The sequence below is a fragment of the Oryza glaberrima genome, chromosome 4, assembly GCF_000147395.1.
Source record: "Oryza glaberrima chromosome 4, OglaRS2, whole genome shotgun sequence".
Lineage (NCBI taxonomy): Eukaryota > Viridiplantae > Streptophyta > Magnoliopsida > Poales > Poaceae > Oryza > Oryza glaberrima.
The window spans coordinates 9,992,058-10,011,094 of record NC_068329.1 but is presented as its reverse complement, the minus strand read 5'-3'; the positions used below and the strand labels follow the sequence as shown (position 1 = coordinate 10,011,094).

At 45.0% G+C, this 19,037-nt stretch overlaps 2 protein-coding genes across 2 annotated transcripts; both read left to right on the top strand.

Moving 5' to 3' along the window:
* Positions 1–5,850: 5,850 nt before the first annotated feature.
* Positions 5,851–8,354, top strand: LOC127772244 (uncharacterized). Its single transcript, XM_052298254.1, has 2 exons — positions 5,851–6,037; positions 6,904–8,354. The coding sequence occupies exon 2, from the start codon at positions 6,953–6,955 to the stop codon at positions 8,129–8,131; it is 1,179 nt and encodes a 392-aa protein (XP_052154214.1). The 5' UTR covers positions 5,851–6,037; positions 6,904–6,952; the 3' UTR covers positions 8,132–8,354.
* A 2,639-nt stretch (positions 8,355–10,993) lies between these two features.
* On the top strand, positions 10,994–12,295 carry LOC127770152 (uncharacterized). Its single transcript, XM_052295816.1, has one exon. The coding sequence runs from the start codon at positions 10,994–10,996 to the stop codon at positions 12,293–12,295; it is 1,302 nt and encodes a 433-aa protein (XP_052151776.1).
* Positions 12,296–19,037: the final 6,742 nt, after the last annotated feature.

Sequence of the window (19,037 nt, the reverse complement as noted above, 5' to 3'; positions counted from 1 at the left end):
GAGTTAAGATATATATCATGTAATCACATAGCTCCGGATTGAGTTTGTTGTGTTAGTTAGATAAGAAAAGATAGATTCCTGTAATCTAGTGACACACAACAAACTCTCCACCGAGCTATATACCCTCATGTAATCTATTTTTTAAGATACCGAATGAAACATTCTGGCCTTTGCTCAAGAGCTAAAACCAATTATTATAAGGTTCACATAAAAGCAAACTCACACAGTGAGTATGTAGCCAAAGTAACAAAACCAAAAAAAAAATAAACTAATAAAAACCAAGCAAGGTAAAGACCCCACAACTACTGAATTTGTCGGAGATATGGGCCCGGGGGTATGCGAAGTGAGGGGAAGTTACCTTCGTATCTAGCCACGTGGCTCTACAGCCTGGCCCTACTCCCGCACCTCGCGAGTCACAGAAGCGGCCGGGGGGCCTCGGGGTGCCACATCGTGCCCCTCGGGCCCTCCCGCTGCCTCGCCCCGAAGCCCTCGCCCAGCTGCCATGTGGCGGGGGGAGCGAGCAGGGAGGGGACCCAGGCTGAGTAGCCATCAATGTGCGGCGCCCCAACTGTCCCTCACCGCGTTTAATGTAGTAAGGGCAGACGTGCGGTGCCGCCTAGCTGACCCACGTCAATCGGACGTGACCAGTCTGTGACCGGCCAGTTGCCGGTCACGTCCGATTGAACGGGCGGCCATGCCCCCACGTCGCCTCTGTATCCAGTGGAGTGGGGGTAGGTATGACCCGTCCCATCGGAGCATCATTCGGGGTTCCCTCCATGAGAGGAGGACTGCCACAAGTCTTCACACATTTATGAGAGAATGACAGGGCTGTCCCCCCGTGTCAGGCGGGGGGCGGCGCTGGGTCCCACTCAAGGACGGGCTGCTGCTTAGCTTCCGGGTGAAGGCATGGATCGTGGCCCGTTCAAGGTAAGGTGGGTCCCCCTCCCAGGGAAGGATAGGTAGAGGCGGTGCATGTGGTATCCCCTTGAACTATAAAAGGAGGACCTTGCCCACCGAACAAAGGGACGACTCTCAGAAAACCTGAACTCTAGGAGAAGACGGGCAAGAGAGCTCTCCAGAGTGAAGGAACCCTTGTAACACTTAACCATAATCCCAAACACAGGAGTAGGGTATTACGCTCCACAGCGGCCCGAACCTGTATAATCCGATTGTGTGCAAGCTAGCTAGTAGCCTTAGGGGCGGATACGTGATTTCTAAGAGGCGAGCCTCTTCCCCTGGCTGAACTCACGAAAGGGGGGTTTCACGACCTCTCGCTATCGAGGGACTTCCCTCGACAGAATTCTATTGGTGAATCTCCACCCGAGGTTGGCAAAGAGCTACATGATCGTCGACTCAAGTTTATGATACGCATATTCTATTAGCGATATAATCATCATGCCTTTGTAGATGAGCCCATTCCCAGAGCCAATATGTTGCCCTGAAAAGAACCTGCAAATAAGATTTTGAAGGTGATTTATCATAAATCATTTTATTTCTACTAAGCCAGAGAGCCCAACATATAGCAGAAGCTCCAATAAGAATAAGCTCCTTCTTTTTATGAACACCCACAAGCCAATTTCCAAACATATGAGATATACTATGTGGAGGGTATAATCTAAACGCGAATTATATAGATCTCCAAAGAAATCTGGCAAAATGGCAATCTAGGAAAAGATGGTAAATCGATTCATTTTTCATAAAAAACAACATTTCAAACTACCATTTCAATTCCTCCGAGTCAAATTCCCTTAAGGAGATACCACATAAAAATCTTAATCTTAAGAGGCATCTTAAGTTTCCAAATAAACTTATTTCTCTCGATATACCCATTATTAATTAGAGCCAAAGACATAGATCGAACTGAAAATTGACCACTTTGATGAAGATTCCATCTAAATATATCAGCCTCCTCTGTTAAGTTAACATGCACAATTGAAGGCACAAATTGTGCCATCTAATCAAGTTCTGACCAACTAATGCTCTCCTAAAAGAGACATTAAGTAGAACAGTACGCATAACACTTGCAACTAAGGAGTTTTTCCTTCTTATTATGGAATATAATGATGGGTATTTGTCCTTTAAAGATGAATTACCTAACCACTTATCCTCCCAGAATCTAACTTCACCATTGTTAATAAACCAGGAACCCATATTTAGAAAATAATTTTTAACTTTCATCAATCCTGACAAAAAATGGGAATCCCCTTGTTTCTTCTCAACTGGAGTTATAGATTTAGTACCAAGATATTTCCTTTTCAAAAGATCTTGCCACATACCTTGTTCATTTATTAATTTAAACAGCCACTTACTAAGTAAACACTGGTTTTGGATTTCTAAATTATGAACATCAAGTCCCCCTTGATTTTTAGGCTGACAAATAATATCCCATCTTGTCAATCTATATTTCTTTTTATGTTCATCACCTTGCCAAAAGAAACAGGATCTATAATAATTAATTTTTTGAAGAACCCCTTTAGGAATCTCAAAAAACGAAATCATAAACATAACTAAACTTGATAACATAGAGTTAATCAAAACCAATCTCCCACCTACAGATAGAGGTGGGCATTCGATCTAACCGAAATTTTTGGGTCTCGGTCTTTGGTCTTTCGGTTATTTCAATCTTTGAAAAGTTCAGACCGAATTTCAACGCAAAAATGTCAGGACCGACAAATTCAGTCTCGGTCGTTTCGGTCTTGGTCTCGGTCTGACCAAAATTCAGCAACATTTTCATGTACGCAAAGAAATAATGGAAATTTTCAACACAAAAATCACAAAAAAAAAATCGTAAGCACGTATGAGTAAAGACTCTTATTAGGTTGCATGCCTAGAAGAAGTAGGGATGTGAAAATTAGAGTTTAATTCTATTGAACTTAGTGGATTGTAGGTTGTATTTAGACATTTTTTGTTAATTTGGTCTTTTTGGTCTATTCGGTTAACTGAGGAAACTAACCGAATTGACCGAATAAAATTCAGTCTTTCACCTCCTAGGACCGAATTTATCGGTCTCGGTCTTTTCGGTTCGGTCTTTTTCTGCCCACCCCTACCTACAGACAAATGCTTACCCTTCCAACTACTAAGTTTTTTATCAATTCTTTGACCAATCTTTATTACTAAGCTTTCTAACGTGCATAGGAATGCCAAGATATCTAACAAGAAAATCTCCTAGTTTACACCCAAAAATATTTGAATATTGCTCATGACATTCCTTTGCTTGGCCAAAGCAAAATAATTCACTCTTGTGAAAATTTATCTTCAGGCCAGATAATTTTTCAAAAACAGTTAAAATCAATTCATATTTTTAGCTTTCTGTAAATCATGCTCTAAAAAAATGATAGTATCATCAGCATATTGTAAGATAGATAATCCATCATCACCCAGATGTGGGACCACTCCAGAAATTTGACCATCATCTTTTGCTCTCTTTATTAATATAGCTAACATATCAACAACTATATTAAAAAGAATTGGAGATAGCGGGTCCCCTTGCCTTAAACCCTTATATGTTTGAAAATTTGATCCACTTGGTCATTCACTTTAATGCCAACATATCCACCTTGGATAAAAGACGCAATCCAATCACACCATTTTTGTGAGAAACTCTTCATTCTCAAAGTTTGTTGAACAAAGGACCATTTTACATTATCATAGGCTTTCTCAAAATTAATCTTAAAAAGTACACAACTCTTTTTTTTTTGGTGCAATTCATGTATCGTTTCATGAAGAATAACAACACCCTCCATAATATTCCTCCCAGGTATAATCCTCGTGTAATCTTATTACCGGTTTTGTGGCTAATCAACACGCAATCTCCTCACCGTAGGAGTTCCACGCTTCATAATCGTTATCAATCTATGCTTTCTATAAAGTTAAAGCTCACTAAATTTAAATCACAACATGCAACCATGCCACATCATCACCCACTAGCAATATTACATATTTAATCTCATGTAAGCATACAACATGATCTACAATTTATTTAATTATACAAATCAAAATGCAAGCATATTCAATCATCACCCCCATATCATTTGCACAATATTTTAACAAATCTATCTATCACTTTACAATATTTAACATATACTTATCAATACATTTCACACTAAAGCACGAGTATCATTTGACTGATAAACCCTAATGTTTCTTTTTTTTCTCTTTGTACTCCTATCTTGATTGTCAAAAAAATATTGAGAATTTCTTAGTAATTCCCGCAGCAAAGCGTGGGGAACCACATAGTTTTCTTTGTGAACAGGACACATGGATGACCCTTGCAATTGGCTACACGTGGCATACCACGTCAGATCCATGATGTGCGTGTGGCTAATTTGGACCTCCGACGGTACATTTAACAGAATTAAGGCTCTAAATTCGCAATTTAAAAGATTATGGGTCAATACAAAACCAGGATTTTTACTTTTTTTTTAAACTCCCCATCCTAAAATAAGTGCTCCTTCTAGAATTTAAAAGCCAAATTTTGAGAGAGGAAAACGACATAGTTATCCCTCGTTAAATTAGGGACAACTTGAAGTTAGAAGATATTGGGGATAACAAAATGGAAATAAATTTAAATGGAATAAGTAGTTTTTTTCTTCAAATTTGAATACTAAAGAATCACTTATTTTAATTAAGGGTAAATAATTTTTATTTTTTAATTAAAATAAGACACAGAACTTTATTATTTGCACTATTACATATCTCCACCTGTTCCATCCCCCTCCAAATCAACCATCCTCCCACACTGTCCTCCCATAGGAAAAAAAAAAGAGATGGAGAGACAAAAATAGAGCACCATCAATCAAACACCGTGGCAACACGCCCGCAGACCATGCATGCATGCAGATAAGGCAAGACGACTAGACAACACCACCACAATATGGAAAGTGGATTTTAAACTCTTAGATGGATTTCAGCTCGTTGTTTGCATCATTGTATGTTACTTAAATAACTATATTTTTTTAAAAAAATTAAGAAGATGTATCAACATCTAATATAATACCTCACAAACATGGGAGTAAAAATTTAACTTTTGTAGTTGCAGTCAAATTTGTTTTTCCGTTGCATTATGTAAAAGTTAAATTGAAACTTACGTGATTATGAAGTGATCTATCACGTATTAATCTATTTTTTTCTACTACCTCTGTCCTATATTATTTGTCGCTTTGAGTTTTTCTTTGTAATATATGATCATTCGTCTTATTTAAAAAATTTTAAAATTATTTTTTATTTTGTTTGTGACTTGATTTATTATTAAAAGTACTTTGAGTACTACTTATCGTTTTTTATATTTGCACTAGTTTTTTTAATAAAACGAATGGTCCAATGTTATAAATAAAAGTCAAAGTGACCAGTAATATGGGACGGAGGTAGTAAATCTTTTCATAACAACAAACGAGATATTACATCCGTCCCAAATTTATTGTCACTTTTACTTTTTTTCTTGCAACATTTGACCATCCGTCTTATTTGAAAAATTAGTATAAAAATTAAAAGAAATAAGTTATACTTAAAGTACTTTTGATAATAAAGCAAATCACATACAAAATAAATAATAATTCCATAATTTTTTATTAATAAAATGAATGATCAAACTTTAAAAAAAAACTGAAAGCGATAAGTATTATGTGACGGAGGTTGTAACAGTTTCGCACGACATGCAGCATCACTGCAGCAGCAACACAGCCCATCATATGAAACGCCCCGTGAGCCCGTCGCTGTTGCGCTTCCTGTTGTGCTGTAGCGCTGCTGCCGCTGCCGCCCGTTGCGCGCCCGTCCCCGTCTCGTGTCGTCTCGCTCTCGCGTCCTAAAACTGGGACGACAAACGAAACGCAAACCAAGCCGTTGCGCGGAGGGACGGCTACCGTCCAAATCGCTCCCCCGCATAAAAAACGTGGCCACCTTTCCTCTCCTCTCCTTCTCCTTCATCTTCCTCCTCCGCCCCCGCATCTGGCCACGGCCGGAGCGTCGTCTCGTCCCCCTCCCCCCGCCCAGATCGCCCGACCGGCCGTTGCCCTCCCCTCCCCCCCTGCCCCGCTCCCAGGTATGGCGCTTACCCTCCCTCCCTCCTGCCGTTCTGCGTTCGTGCGTACGTGCCGGCGGGCGGTTCTTGCCGCCGTCAATGGCGCACCGATTCGTCTTCTTGTTGCTGCTGTTTTTGATTACATGGGTTTCTTGATGGCAATTGTTGCTTGCGCTCTTCTTCGTGTGGGGAGGGGAGAGAGTAACTGTGGCCCGTACGCCCGCGTGATGGTGAGATGGAACCCGACGGGCGGGCGCCCTTTAATATCGCTTTTGATGCACGCGGATTCGTTGGGTTGGGTTTGGTTTGGTGTGTTTTTCTTGGGGGACATTCTGCTCGCCATTAACGCCGCCCATTTCTTCCCTTCTCGTACGGTCGGAGCCAGAGTGTCAGGTACCCTCAGATGGGTTGGTTGTTTGTTTTGTTCTTGATTGATTTGATTCTTCCGTTGAATTTTCTTCCCAATTTTGTCTCTAGAATCTAGAATTGGCAATTGTTTATGGGTATCGCTGCGGAATATTTGTTGCGATGTTCGTACGGATTAAGGAAAAAAAAACAAGAAGGGGGAAGAAAGAATCAGGGGCTGGTTGTTGGAGCCTGCGCCACCACCATTTTTAACTGCGAAATTCGTTGCCGATATGATTCTTTTTTCGTCTCTTTTGTTTCTCGATGGAGCCGCCGATTTGGATGTCTCACCAACATTTGGATAATTTTTATTCTTCAGTGCGTCGGCCTTTTGGGGGGAACTATTGGGGCTCGCAATTTGGGATTTCTTATCCTTCTTTTTTTCTTCACTCAGGTGTTCTTGCGATTCTTTGCCAAGATCTGCCTGATCTGTTCATGTGTTTTCTGTTCTTGATTTAGCTTTTGTGTTGCTTCTTGTGCAGCTCTGATCCAGCAGGCAGCGGCGGCGGCGGCGGAGGAGAGGCAGCAGCAATGGCGACGTCCAAGAAGGATCCTCCGAGCAGGGACAGGGCTGCCAGGATGTCGCCGAACCTCAAGCGATCTTCAGGCATTGAGGCCTCCTCTGCCGCCGGCTATGGCCCGCGGCGGGCCCGGTCGGTCCCGAGCTCGCCGGACCGCAAGTTTGGCGCGGCGGCGGCGGCACCAGCGGCCGCCTCCGGCTCCCCGGACGTTTACAGACCGTCGCTGTCTGCCGCTGGCCGGTCCACCTCGGCGCGGTCTGTGTCCGGCAGCAGCAGAACCCAGCCATTCCCAAAGCCCACTCTCGCCAGAGTGAAGTCTGAAAGGGCCACCACCGCCGCCGCAGCCTCGCCACGGCCTCCAGCGCTGGCGGTGCCGGCGAGCAATTCGCTCAAGGACATGGCCAGGACAGCACCATCAGCGTCTTCGAAAGTGCCATCCACCTTGCAGAAGAGCAAACTGTCTCCAAGGCCTAGCCCTGACAAGGCGGCGGCATCTCTGAAGCCGATCACCCAGAGATCGCCGGCTTCAGTGACTGCAAGAGGTGGAAGGACTCCAGTAGTGTCGTCATCACGTGTACCGGGCAACATCGCTGCAAAGAAAAGAGCAGAATCTGCAAATGGTGGTAGTGCAAGCTCAAAGGCAAGAAGTGGTGCTCCTCAGAGGGCAATGGCGGCATCTGCAACCTCCAAGGAGGAGAAGGAAGATGAACCATCAATGCAATTCGAGGAATCTGAGAGCATCAGTACCCCGTCCATTGAAGACCACTTACACGAGCAGCTTCCCGATCCGGTTGATCTGAAACCCTTGGACATGTCTGCTTCTGATTCAGCTCTATATGGTCAGCAGGCACCATCGTCTGACATTCCAGAGCAACAAAGCAAGAATGAAGAAGTTAAGGAGAGCTTCTCTGAAGATAAAGATGTTGTGGTAGGCAATGAGCTGCATAATGGAGGCCAAGGTGCTGATGACATTGCAAAGAACATAACAGGCATTGTCAAGGCTGATGATCAATCCCAGCTTGCAGAGAAGGAAGAGGCGAAAGCGAAAGTGGACAAGGTTTGGAGAAAAGATGAACCGAAGAGCAACGATGTGATTGAGGAAACCAAAAGCAAACTCCTTGAGGAGAGGAAGAGCAGGGTGAAGGCTCTGGTAGGCGCGTTCGAGACCGTCATGTCCTTCAAGGAATAGTGCTCAGCCTACCATGCCCATGCCCATCTCAGGATGAGTTACTCCTGCCATGAAAATATATCCAATCACGAGTTGTGTTCATATGATGAGTTCCTTGGTTCATTGTATTCGATGTGGTAAATTTTTTTTCCCTCAATGGTCATTGCATTTGAATGTGGTTGTTGCTGCTGCTGTTCATGTAGAAATTGAATGAAATGTTGATTCTTGTTGATTGGGAGGGGAATTTGATTTTGTTACTCAAGATTTGCAAGCTTCCTGAAGTGAAATATGTTGACAGGAAACAGGAGGTAAAATATGCTTGTTTTTTACTGAAGGTTGAATTGTTGATGCATGTGCATTGCCAGCTTTAGATGAAAAAAGGAGGATCCCATCAGGGTTTCCCCTATTGTTTTGGTAGAGATTACCGAAACCCAGCGGTATTGCGGTTACCGCTAAAACCACGAGGTTATCGAGAAATGGTTTATTTGACCATGTTAATTATGTGTGTAATCTGCAAAATCATGCATATCTTATACAGCTGGCCATGTATTGTTGTCAACTTCTAGACAACAAAACCTGTTTTGAAAATACAAAATCTAGAGGTGGTCATGTATTAGTTTTGAGCTTAAATTGAGAGCAGACTATACGAATAAGAAACGGCGGTGGCCTCGATTCATGTATGCTGCTAGCTAGGGGTGAAAACGGTAGGAAAACAGACGGAAACCGCGGAAACCATCTTTATCGTTTTCGTTTTCATATTTTTTTCGGAATCGGAATTGGAAACCCCGGATACGAAAACGGAATCGAATATTATCAAAATCGAAAACGTAGCGAAAACGAACCGGCGCGAATACGGTAACGAAAATTTATTGGAATAAAAACCCCTGAAACTGATAAATCCAATTGAATAAATTATATATGTTTAAAAGAGTAATGTTGTTGATAAATCCCAGTGTAGCACAAAAAATATTCTTATGTAATTTTATATTTGCATAACAAATATTTTTTTAAAAAATAACAGCAAAACACCATGGTATTCACTATTTAGTTCTTAAAAAAAGAATCAAGGGTATTTCAGTCACAAAATTTCTGATAATTCCGAGAAAATTTCCGAAAAGTTTCCAACCGATTCCGAGTTCCGACGGAAACTGCCCTTATCATTTCCAATTCCGTTTCCGAGAAAATATTTCCGAATTCGTTTCCGTTTCTGAAAATTTCCGAAAAAATTCCGACCGACAGATTCCGTTTTCAAAAATAGGTCCGGAATCCGGAAAGTTTCCGTACCATTTTCACCCCTACTGCTAGCTGCTTGGAGTTAGGAATTTTTATTTCTTTTCCTTTTTCCTTTTCTTATTGCCGTTTGGAGTTAGGAACTCAAGAAATTATATTTGAACTGAAAAACCTAAATTGGCCAGCAAATATTAGTTTAGAGATTAGGCGTTAAAAGAATGAATATTGAATAAATTTGAATTCTGAGTTCAGATATGATTGTTGAAACTGGTAGTCTGGTGCTATTTGGGTTTAGTATTTATTTTTCTACATTTTTCTAAGCCTTACTGCACATTAGAAAATTATTATCGGACAATCTGGTTATTATTGTGTTCATTTATTATCGGACAAAAACTCTTTTATGTAAAAAGTAGTATTTGGTTGTTTGATTCAGATTGTAAAGACATGCTACCTCCGTCCCACAATAGTTGTCGCTTTCACTTTTTCCTTACAATGTTTGATCATTCGTTTTATTTGAAAAATTTATGCAAATATAAAAATGGATAAATAATACTTAAATTACTTTTCATAATAAAGCAAGTCACAAATAAAATAAATAATAATTTTAAAAAAAATTAATAAGACGAATGATTAATTTTTTTTTAAAAAAAACTCAAAGCGACAAATAATATGGGACAGAGGTAGTTCAAGTAGACTGTTTCAAGTAGGCACCAAAATTTGGATGTAGAGGCTAGGTCATCGATCCATTATCTTAAAAAAAAAAAAGGAAACGATGAGTGCCTCCCCGGTGGAGCTTGCACTAGACCGTACCATGTTTGCATAAGTGTCTCCAAATTAAGTTCATCAATGGTAAAGTAATTGATTGTTTCAGCTTAATGGATTAATCGTGTACGAGTGAATTTCACAAAACTATATATACTATCAAACTATCATAAAATTACAGATTTAAGATATAGTATTGTTAAACTATATATTTAACATTAACATTAATACAGATTTAATATAGATGGTATGACAACTATACATTTAGAATTTAAACTCTTAGCACTTATGTTATCTTTAAGATTTACTCATTGTTTATCAATCCTTGTCAATGCCCTATTGGCTGTTTCCGACAGACAGAAACAGGATGAAGCTTGACTTAGTGTTTGTGAATCCATCTCATGCAACACAAGTAATTTTCATGATTTGCCTTAATGAATCAACCAATCTCCTGCAAGGCTACAACACGATTAGAGAGGGGAAATGATCTGCCAAGGGAGAACCGACCGTCCCCTCAGCCCTCCGATCAGCATCCAGCGATTCACATCATCCGGCTACTGTGCATCGTCTTCCTCACTCGTGGTTGCCGGACCAAGCCGCGCCGAGCTAGCTCCGCCGCACTCGGTGGCGCCGTTTCGTCCTCCCGCTTCGCCGGCGGCGAAATCACGGGCAGAAACGCACAATAGCCGTACATGCAGCAATGGAGCACGGCCCACGTCGCTGTTCGTACGTACGAGCTGAGTGTCCTTCCGATCCTTTCCAGTTTTGGTAATGGGCATCGGAGGAGTCCGACTCCAATTCGGAATCGGAGTCGGAGTCGCCGCGCTTGAGATAAAACTGAACCGGCCTTTCACCGGCGACGAACACATTCTTTTCATCGTTCTCGATTTCATGGCTGCCACCGGCGAGTACGGCTCCTCGGTGAGGATGATGGTCAGCTACGGCGGCGAGATCGTCCAGGGCGACCACGGGCCAGACGGCAAGGCGGCGGCACCGTGCTACGCCGGGGGTGTCCACCGCATCGTCAAGGTCGGCCTATCCGAGCGGCTGGCCGAACTCCGACAGAGGATGGCGGCGCTCGCCGGCTGCCGTGACGTGTGCATTCGCTACGCGCTACCCGGAGAGGGCCTCGGCCGCCTCCGCGACGTGGCGAACGACGGCGACCTGTGGGGCCTCGTGTCGCTGCTGTTCTGCCACGACGCGTCCAAGACCGGCCGCGTCCGGGTCTTCCTGTTCGCCGTCGAGGCGCCGCTGCTCCGGAGCGCGTCGGCGCCGTCGTCGTTACCGGCGCTGGTGGAGGAGGACGCCATGACGGCGGCGTCTGGTGGTGCCTGTGCTGCTGCTCCACTGGGGTTGCCACGCAGCGCGTCTTCACCGTCGCTGGCGACGTCGGGCACGGGCACTGCCGTGAGGATGAAGGTGAGCTACGGCGGGGAGATCATCCAGCAGCAGCGCGGCGGATCAGCGGCGGCGTCGTGCTACTACGCCGGGGGAGTTCACCGGATCGTCAGGGTCGGCCTTTCGGAGCGCCTCGCCAGCCTCCGGACGCGGCTGGCGGCGCTCGCCGGCTTCTCCGGCTCCGACGACGTCCGCATCCGGTACGCGCTCCCGGGAGAGGAGGGCCTCCACCTCCGCGACGTGGCGAGCGACGGAGACCTGTGGAGCCTCGTGTCGCTGCTCTTCTTCCACGAGGCGGTGATGGCCACCTCCAGCAAGCCCAAGCAAGGCCGCATCCGCGTGTTCCTCTTCGCCGCCCACGACGCCCTGGCGACGTCGACGTCGCCCACCGCGGCGCCGCTCAGGAGGAGCGCATCCACGCCGTTCTTGCCGACATTGGTGGAGGAAGACGAGGACGACGGCGACACGGAAACGGCGGCTGCAACTCAGACCAGCCCTAGCCGTGTCACCGCCACCGTCGGCATGCGGCGGAGCGCCTCGTCGCCGGCGCTGGCGATGGCGATGGCGACGACGTCATCGAGCTCGGACGCGGCGGCGGCTGCCTCGACGTCCAGTGGTGCAACCTCCGGTTCATCAGGAGACAGCGACACACCGGCGATGACGTCATCTTCCACGGCGGTGGCGGCGGTGCAGTTCGGTCCGGTGGTGCTTGTGCCGGTGATGGTGGTGTTCCCGGTGATCCCCGTGTACCCGATTGGCGTGGTGGATTATCGTGGCGTGCTCCTCGTGGCGTAGTGAAACGCCTTGTTTCCTACAGCCAATCTGAGCTATGTATACTTGATTTTGTACAATTCATTCAAGGTTATTATTGTAAACCATATTACCAATGTACTCATCGTGTGTTCAACGGTATTACATCACATTAACAAAACAGAGTGCAACCTAATCGCCATTAGCATCGAAATAAAGCTTATGTATTGTAGTGATAAATGAATATATAGTACAGGAAACGTGAAGTAAGAGTAGCTCAAGGCCTCAAAGTTCGTTGTGATGGACCAGGTTCATCTGGTTCAGCCCACCCAAAATTAAAGTTCTACTCCCTCCATAAAAAAAAAGACAAACTCTAGCTATGTATCTAGACATGATGCGGGAGTAGACTTCACTAAATGTTGGTCCAGTTTTCAATGATAGATATGTCAATAGTAGTGACTTAGAAATGCTCATAGAGGTAGCTTGTATGTGAACATTACCACAATTAAGTGTGGCATGTTATGACCACATGCGTTTGAAAAAATAGCACAGAAAACATTCGCAGAATATTAGCACCATGCAATTGCAACGCAAAATGTTCTAAAGAATACGTAGGACTACACATTGGTGCGAGGAGCCAACAAAAATACAAAATGCTTTTGCCGCACGGGACATTTTTTTTCAACGCTTTGACACGAACAGACTACACTACTACAGATTGTGTCCGGGCCTGCTAGTTGCAGCAGAAGAGGTATCAACTCTAACGCCCCCAACAAGCCGGAGACGTCCGCGTCCGGTACGCGCTCCCGGGAGATCAGCTCGGGCACCTCCCCGACGTGGCGAGCGACGGCGACCTGTTGAGCCTCGTGTCGCTGCTCTTCTTCCACGAGCCGGGTGATGGCCACCTCCAGCAAGCCCAAGCAAGGCCGCATCCGCGTGTTCCTCTTCGCCGCCGACGACGCCCCGGCCGCGCCGCCGCTCCGTCGTCGCAGCGCGTCGTCGCCGTCGTTGGTCGACGTCGCCAAGCATCAGGGCGCGTTATCCGCACTGGCGGAGGAGGAGGAGGATATGGACATCGACACGGCGGCTGCGACTTCGCCGGCAGGTGTCAGCGTCACCCGCACCGGCCAGGGGATGCGGCGGAGCGCGTCGTCGCCGGCGCTGGCGCCGCCGCCGCCTTCGGAGTCGGGCACCGCGGCGGCGACGTCGACGTCGTCGTCGTCGTTAGGAGATGGCGTGCAGTTTGCTCCGGTGGTGTGGGGTGCCACTGATCCCCGTGTGGCCGTGTACCCGTTGTTCACCTGTTGTGTTCCACGTGGCATAGTGAAAACTGATAACGAGTTTGGGTTAGGAATTTAGGATTGGTGCGCGGCCAAATGTTAATCAACGAGTTAACTTTGGTTTGTAACAATATTTCTTTGTACTTATTACTAGTACAAAGCGTAATGAAGGTTGCTACTCCCTCCGTTTTATATATGAAACGGGGGAAGTAGTATTTCTAAAGTACATTGTCACAGGAATCATCATGCACTACGCCAGATCCTCACACCTCTGACAGGATACCTGTGACGGGCAAACGATTTGGTCACTGGTGACCATCACCTTTGACGGGTCATACGGGATGCCGTCATCGGTGAGGCATCCGGCCGCGGCCCGTCACAGGTATCCCATCACCTGTGACGGGCCGAAAGGAAAACCCGTCACAGGTGAGTCAGTGGCGAGTTTTGCTTCCAACCCGTCACTGGTATCCCCTCACCTGTGACGAGTCAGTGACGGGCAACTCAATTGAAGCCCGTCAAAGGTATAACCAACACCTTTGACGGGCTTTTTTAATCTAACCCGTTTGAGGTGTGTTGGGTCTATAAATACCCCCAAACCGCCAACTGCTTTCCATCCCGACCAGTTCACTGTTCACAAATCGGTTGGGAGGGCAAGGGGGGCGATTTTTTGCTAAAATTCAAGGTAAAAAACACATTATTCTCTATTCCTTCTCAATATATCGATCATCATATATTTTTCTTCGTATGTTGTTGATTTCAGATGGATCGTAGATGGATGTACTATGCGCATCGTTCGTCTACCGAGTATAGAGAGGGGGTCACTGAATTTATCACATTTGCGGATAATGACAGAAAAAGTAGGATGAGCATGCACATGTTTTGTCCATGTAGGGACTGTAAGAATGAACAGATGATCGAAGATAGCGATGAAGTGCATGCTCATTTGATAATGAATGGATTCATGAAGAAATATACCTGTTGGACCAAGCATGGAGAGCAAAAGGGGCCTGATGTCGCAGCGGAAGAAGTGTTGGATCAGGATGTAGAGAACACCGTCGGCGCCACAGCTTGAGAAGGCATGTTCGTACCTTCTCCTTTAGGTGGAGAGACCATAGATTTGGACACTCAATGTCTACTACAATGTTGCATGACATTGAAGACGCAGAGGACAACGATAGAGATTTTGAGAAGTTTAGTAAGTTGGTGGAAGATTGTCAGATGCCCTTGTATGATGGATGCAAGTCGAAGCACAGCAAGTTGTCATGCATGTTGGAACTCATGAAGCTTAAGGCTAGTAATGGCTGGTCGGACAAGAGTTTTACAGAACTTCTTGAGCTGTTAAAGGACCTGTTGCTAGAGGGGAACAATTTACGCAGATGACATATGAAGCGAAGCAAGTATTATGTCCGTTGGGCCTGGGAGGTCAGAAGAATTCATGCATGTCTGAACGACTGCATATTGTATTACAAGGAATACGCTGACTTGGATGTCTGCCCTGTCTGTGGGGCATCAAGATACAAACGAGCAAAGAGTGAAGGTGAAGGAAGTAAGTCAAAGAGGGGAGGCCCAGGAAAGGTGGTGTGGTATCTCCCAATTGCGGAGCGCATGAAGAGAATGTTTGCGAATAAGGAACAAGCTAAGCTAGTGCGCTGGCATGCCGAAGAACGGAAAGTCGATAGTATGCTGAGGCACCCAGCAGATTCAGTACAGTGGAGGACAATCGATAGGATTTACCAGGAATTCTCAAATGACCCAAGAAACATGCGTTTCGCAATGTGTACGGACGGCATTAATCCATTTGGTGATTTGAGCAGTCGTCACAGTACATGGCCAGTTCTGCTTGTTAACTATAACCTTCCTCCCTGGTTATGTTTCAAAAGAAAGTATATTATGCTTGCCATGCTCATTCAAGGACCGAGACAACCTGGCAACGATATCGATGTGTTCCTGGAACCGATAATCGATGACTTCGAAAGGCTATGGAATGAGAGCAGACGAACATGGGACGCATATGCACAAGAGTATTTCAACCTCCATGCGATGCTGTTTTGTACCATCAACGATTATCCGGCCCTTGGCAACCTTTCTGGCCAAACTGTGAAAGGGAAATGGGCATGTTCGGAGTGTATGGAGGAAACAAGAAGCAAATGGTTGAAGCATTCACACAAGACGGTCTACATGGGTCACAGGAGATTTCTCCCAAGGTATCACCCCTATAGGAATATGAGAAAGAATTTCAATGGACACAGAGATACAGCCGAACCCCCGGCAGAGCTAACAGGGACAGAGGTGCACAACTTAGTGATGGGAATAACCAACGAGTTTGGAAAAAAGAGGAAAGTTGAAAAGACAAAAGAGAAGAGCACATCGAAGGAAAAAACAGAGGAGCATGTGGAAAAACAAAAGACAAAAGAGAGGAGCATCAAGACAAGGTTGTGTTGGATCGAGAGTCGTTGCCTTAGTAATCAGGTTGGGTTCCTTGATCCATCCATGGTGAACGAGGTTAATTTACAACAGAGCTTCACTGAAGTGGTTGACTATGTCAACCGGTGTTTATGGGCCCATCAAGACAAGGAGTACATCATGTGCGCACACAACCAAGAGTAAGAGGCCAATACCCTTCGTGTATACTATTAAGTTAAGGTTCTTAGTACTAACGCTACATAACAACTGCGCAGGCGACATTGGATTCTCCTAGTCATCGTACCTAAGTGGACTAGGGTTACCTACCTTAACTCCAATAAGTCCAAAGATTATGATTTCACTGAAATCACCAAGGCCTTAAATATGGCTTGAGGCCCATATGTGGAATAGGGTGATAGGCACAAGGAGGGCAAGGACGAACTTTACCATGACACCAAGTTCGCATGCGCACAATAGATCGGAGACCAATGTGGTTTCCACGTGTGCCACAACATGTCAACACTTCTAAGAGAGGTGAAAGATTTCGACCCTGAGGTTGTTGCTAATGGCGAATAAGCTTATTTCAATACCAACATTGCTATTCAAAATGTGCTAACATCTTGTTTATTAAACAGAAAGGTAGAGCTGGCCTCAAGATCTCACCCATCAACTCCCCCGCAATCAGAGGCGAAGTATGCGCCTTCATTCTGTCAGAAATAATGAACAAGAAAGGACGTTTTCATGTCAAATAGACTCATGAACTTGGCTAGATAATTTATTGTGATGTAAAAAAGATGTTTTCATAATTTCTTGTGATGTAAAAAAATATGTTTTTATGGAGTGCAATGTAATTTACTTTCATATGTGCAATATTTATGGTAGTTTACTAAAGTGTCATCAAATTTGATCAACTACTATTTACGTTGTACATCTGTTTTCTCCTTTGTTTTCCTTATTGACAGGTTATGAAAGTTCACAACAAACAGAATACAAGAAATTTTGGTAATCATTTGAGGACTTTCATGGGGTATGAATTGTTTCATGGGGTATGAATTGTGTGCTATAATAAATTAAATTATTGCATATGTGATGTTGTAAATTGTTGCTTTGTGATGGATCTGTGATATGTGATGCATCTGTGATGTTGGGCAGTTGGGGAATATGTGATATGGAGGGGGGGGTGACTGGCACCTGTGATGTTTCTGTTTTTCAGAGGGTATGGCTAGCAATTCCTGAGGCTAGCCAATATTTAGCATTTATTTTTTTTTCTGGAATTAACTCATCAGTGACGGTTCGGAAGAAAAATCCGTCACAGGTAACCTCACCTGTGACGGACTCGCAAACGTCGGACCGTCACAGGTGACCCACCTGTGACGGGCCTTTACTTTCGGGCCTGTCACAGGTGGGTCACCCTGTGACGGCTACTATATACCGGAGATCATCACCTTTGACGGGCCCTTTATTTAGGGGCCCGTTAGAGATGAGACACCTGTGACGGGTCCTAACTGGCCCTAGGCTAGCTGAGACCAACACCTCTGACGGCCTTCTATTAACTTGCCCGTCAGAGGTGGATGTCACCACTGACGGCCGGCCACCCATCAAAAGTGACTGGACTCACCAGTGACCACTGATCACTGACCAAGCCCAAAGCCGTCAAAGGTGAGGGTTTGGGCCCGTCACAGGTGACCTTAACCAGTGTAGTGATGTGTTCAACAAACTATTAATATGATTTTTTTAAAATATTTTTACATAGAAGACTTTTGAGAAAAAAAACATGGTTTACAAACGTTCTTACGAAAAAGAGGGGTACAACATAGGAAGGACATGCATGAAAATCAATGCGGATGTATTTTTAACATTTAATTCTTGATGAAAATATTTTTAAAAAATAGTTTGATGTAAATTAGAATATTTTTAATAAAATAATATCATTAACTTGACATTTTAATTTACTTTCGCATAATTATGGTTTTTTTCCTACAAATGTCTAAACAAAATTTGTCTTCGATTAGCATAGAACATAATTAACCACGCCCCTATTTAGCGTTATTTCTAACGTGTTGACAAGCTATACACATATACCCAATAATGGTATTTATAATTATATAGGATGTTGGTATCAGGTATACATAAGATTGTGATAAAAGAAACGGAAGAGAAGAACTTTTAGGCGTTCATAGTGTGTCATGAGCATTTGCGGTGTCTTGCGCGCCAGCTAGACCAGGGACAATCTTTAGCTATATACTCCCTCCGTCCTAAAAAAACCCAATCCTATGTCCAGATTCAAACCTAGGATTGGGTTTTTTTGGGACGGAGGGAGTATGCCACAGTGCAAGTTGTTTCTTGTGGGTCCCACCAGTGCCAGCTTTACCATTTTTTTCTCTCTTCTCTCTCTCCTTTCCAATTTTCCCCACCGCGTAGAGAGCACTGCGCATCGGCGGAGCAGCCAAGCGCGATGACGCCGACCGGAGGGGCGGCGGGCCTGGGGCTCACCGGCACACCACCCTCCTCCCCCCTCCCCCCCGGAAAACAACGGCGAGCGCCGGCGCGCAGAAGCGGTGGACGGGTCAGCGGCAGATGAGTCGGTGGTGGAGGAGCTCGGCGACGCGGATCAAGAGGCGTCGACCGGCGAGGGTGCCACTGCTTCACCATCCACCACCTCCATGGGCGAGCTCCTGTCGTCGCCGCCGAATGGGACGGCGAATTAGGCGCGGATCTAGATCGGATTGACGCCTCTACCCTCCCCTCTTCGGCGAGCTTCTCCGGCGAGGACGTGGCTTCTCGGCAAGCTTCTTCTTCTCTCTCTTCCTAGAAAAAATCAGCTCTCTTTTGACGAGGTTCTTGTAGCCAAAGAAAGCCACACGAACCTGATGAAAACGTGGACCCCACCATTTTCTCTCCTCCACGCACACATTTTGCTTATATGGATAGACATTACCACACACATCACGTGTATGCACTGTGAACGCTTTTATAATTATTCAGACTTCTTACATGGATATTTGCAGTTTGATAAACTGACATATAATTAGCAGTTAAAAGAAAAAAGATTAGCTACGAAATCGCTTTTTGCCCAGTTCAAAAAAGAACAAAAATCGCCATTA

What these genes read in the sequence shown, in the direction of transcription:
- LOC127772244 (XM_052298254.1), top strand. Translation starts at nt 6,953, where the DNA reads ATGGCGACGTCCAAGAAGGATCCTCCGAGCAGGGACAGGGCTGCCAGG.
- LOC127770152 (XM_052295816.1), top strand. Translation starts at nt 10,994, where the DNA reads ATGGCTGCCACCGGCGAGTACGGCTCCTCGGTGAGGATGATGGTCAGC.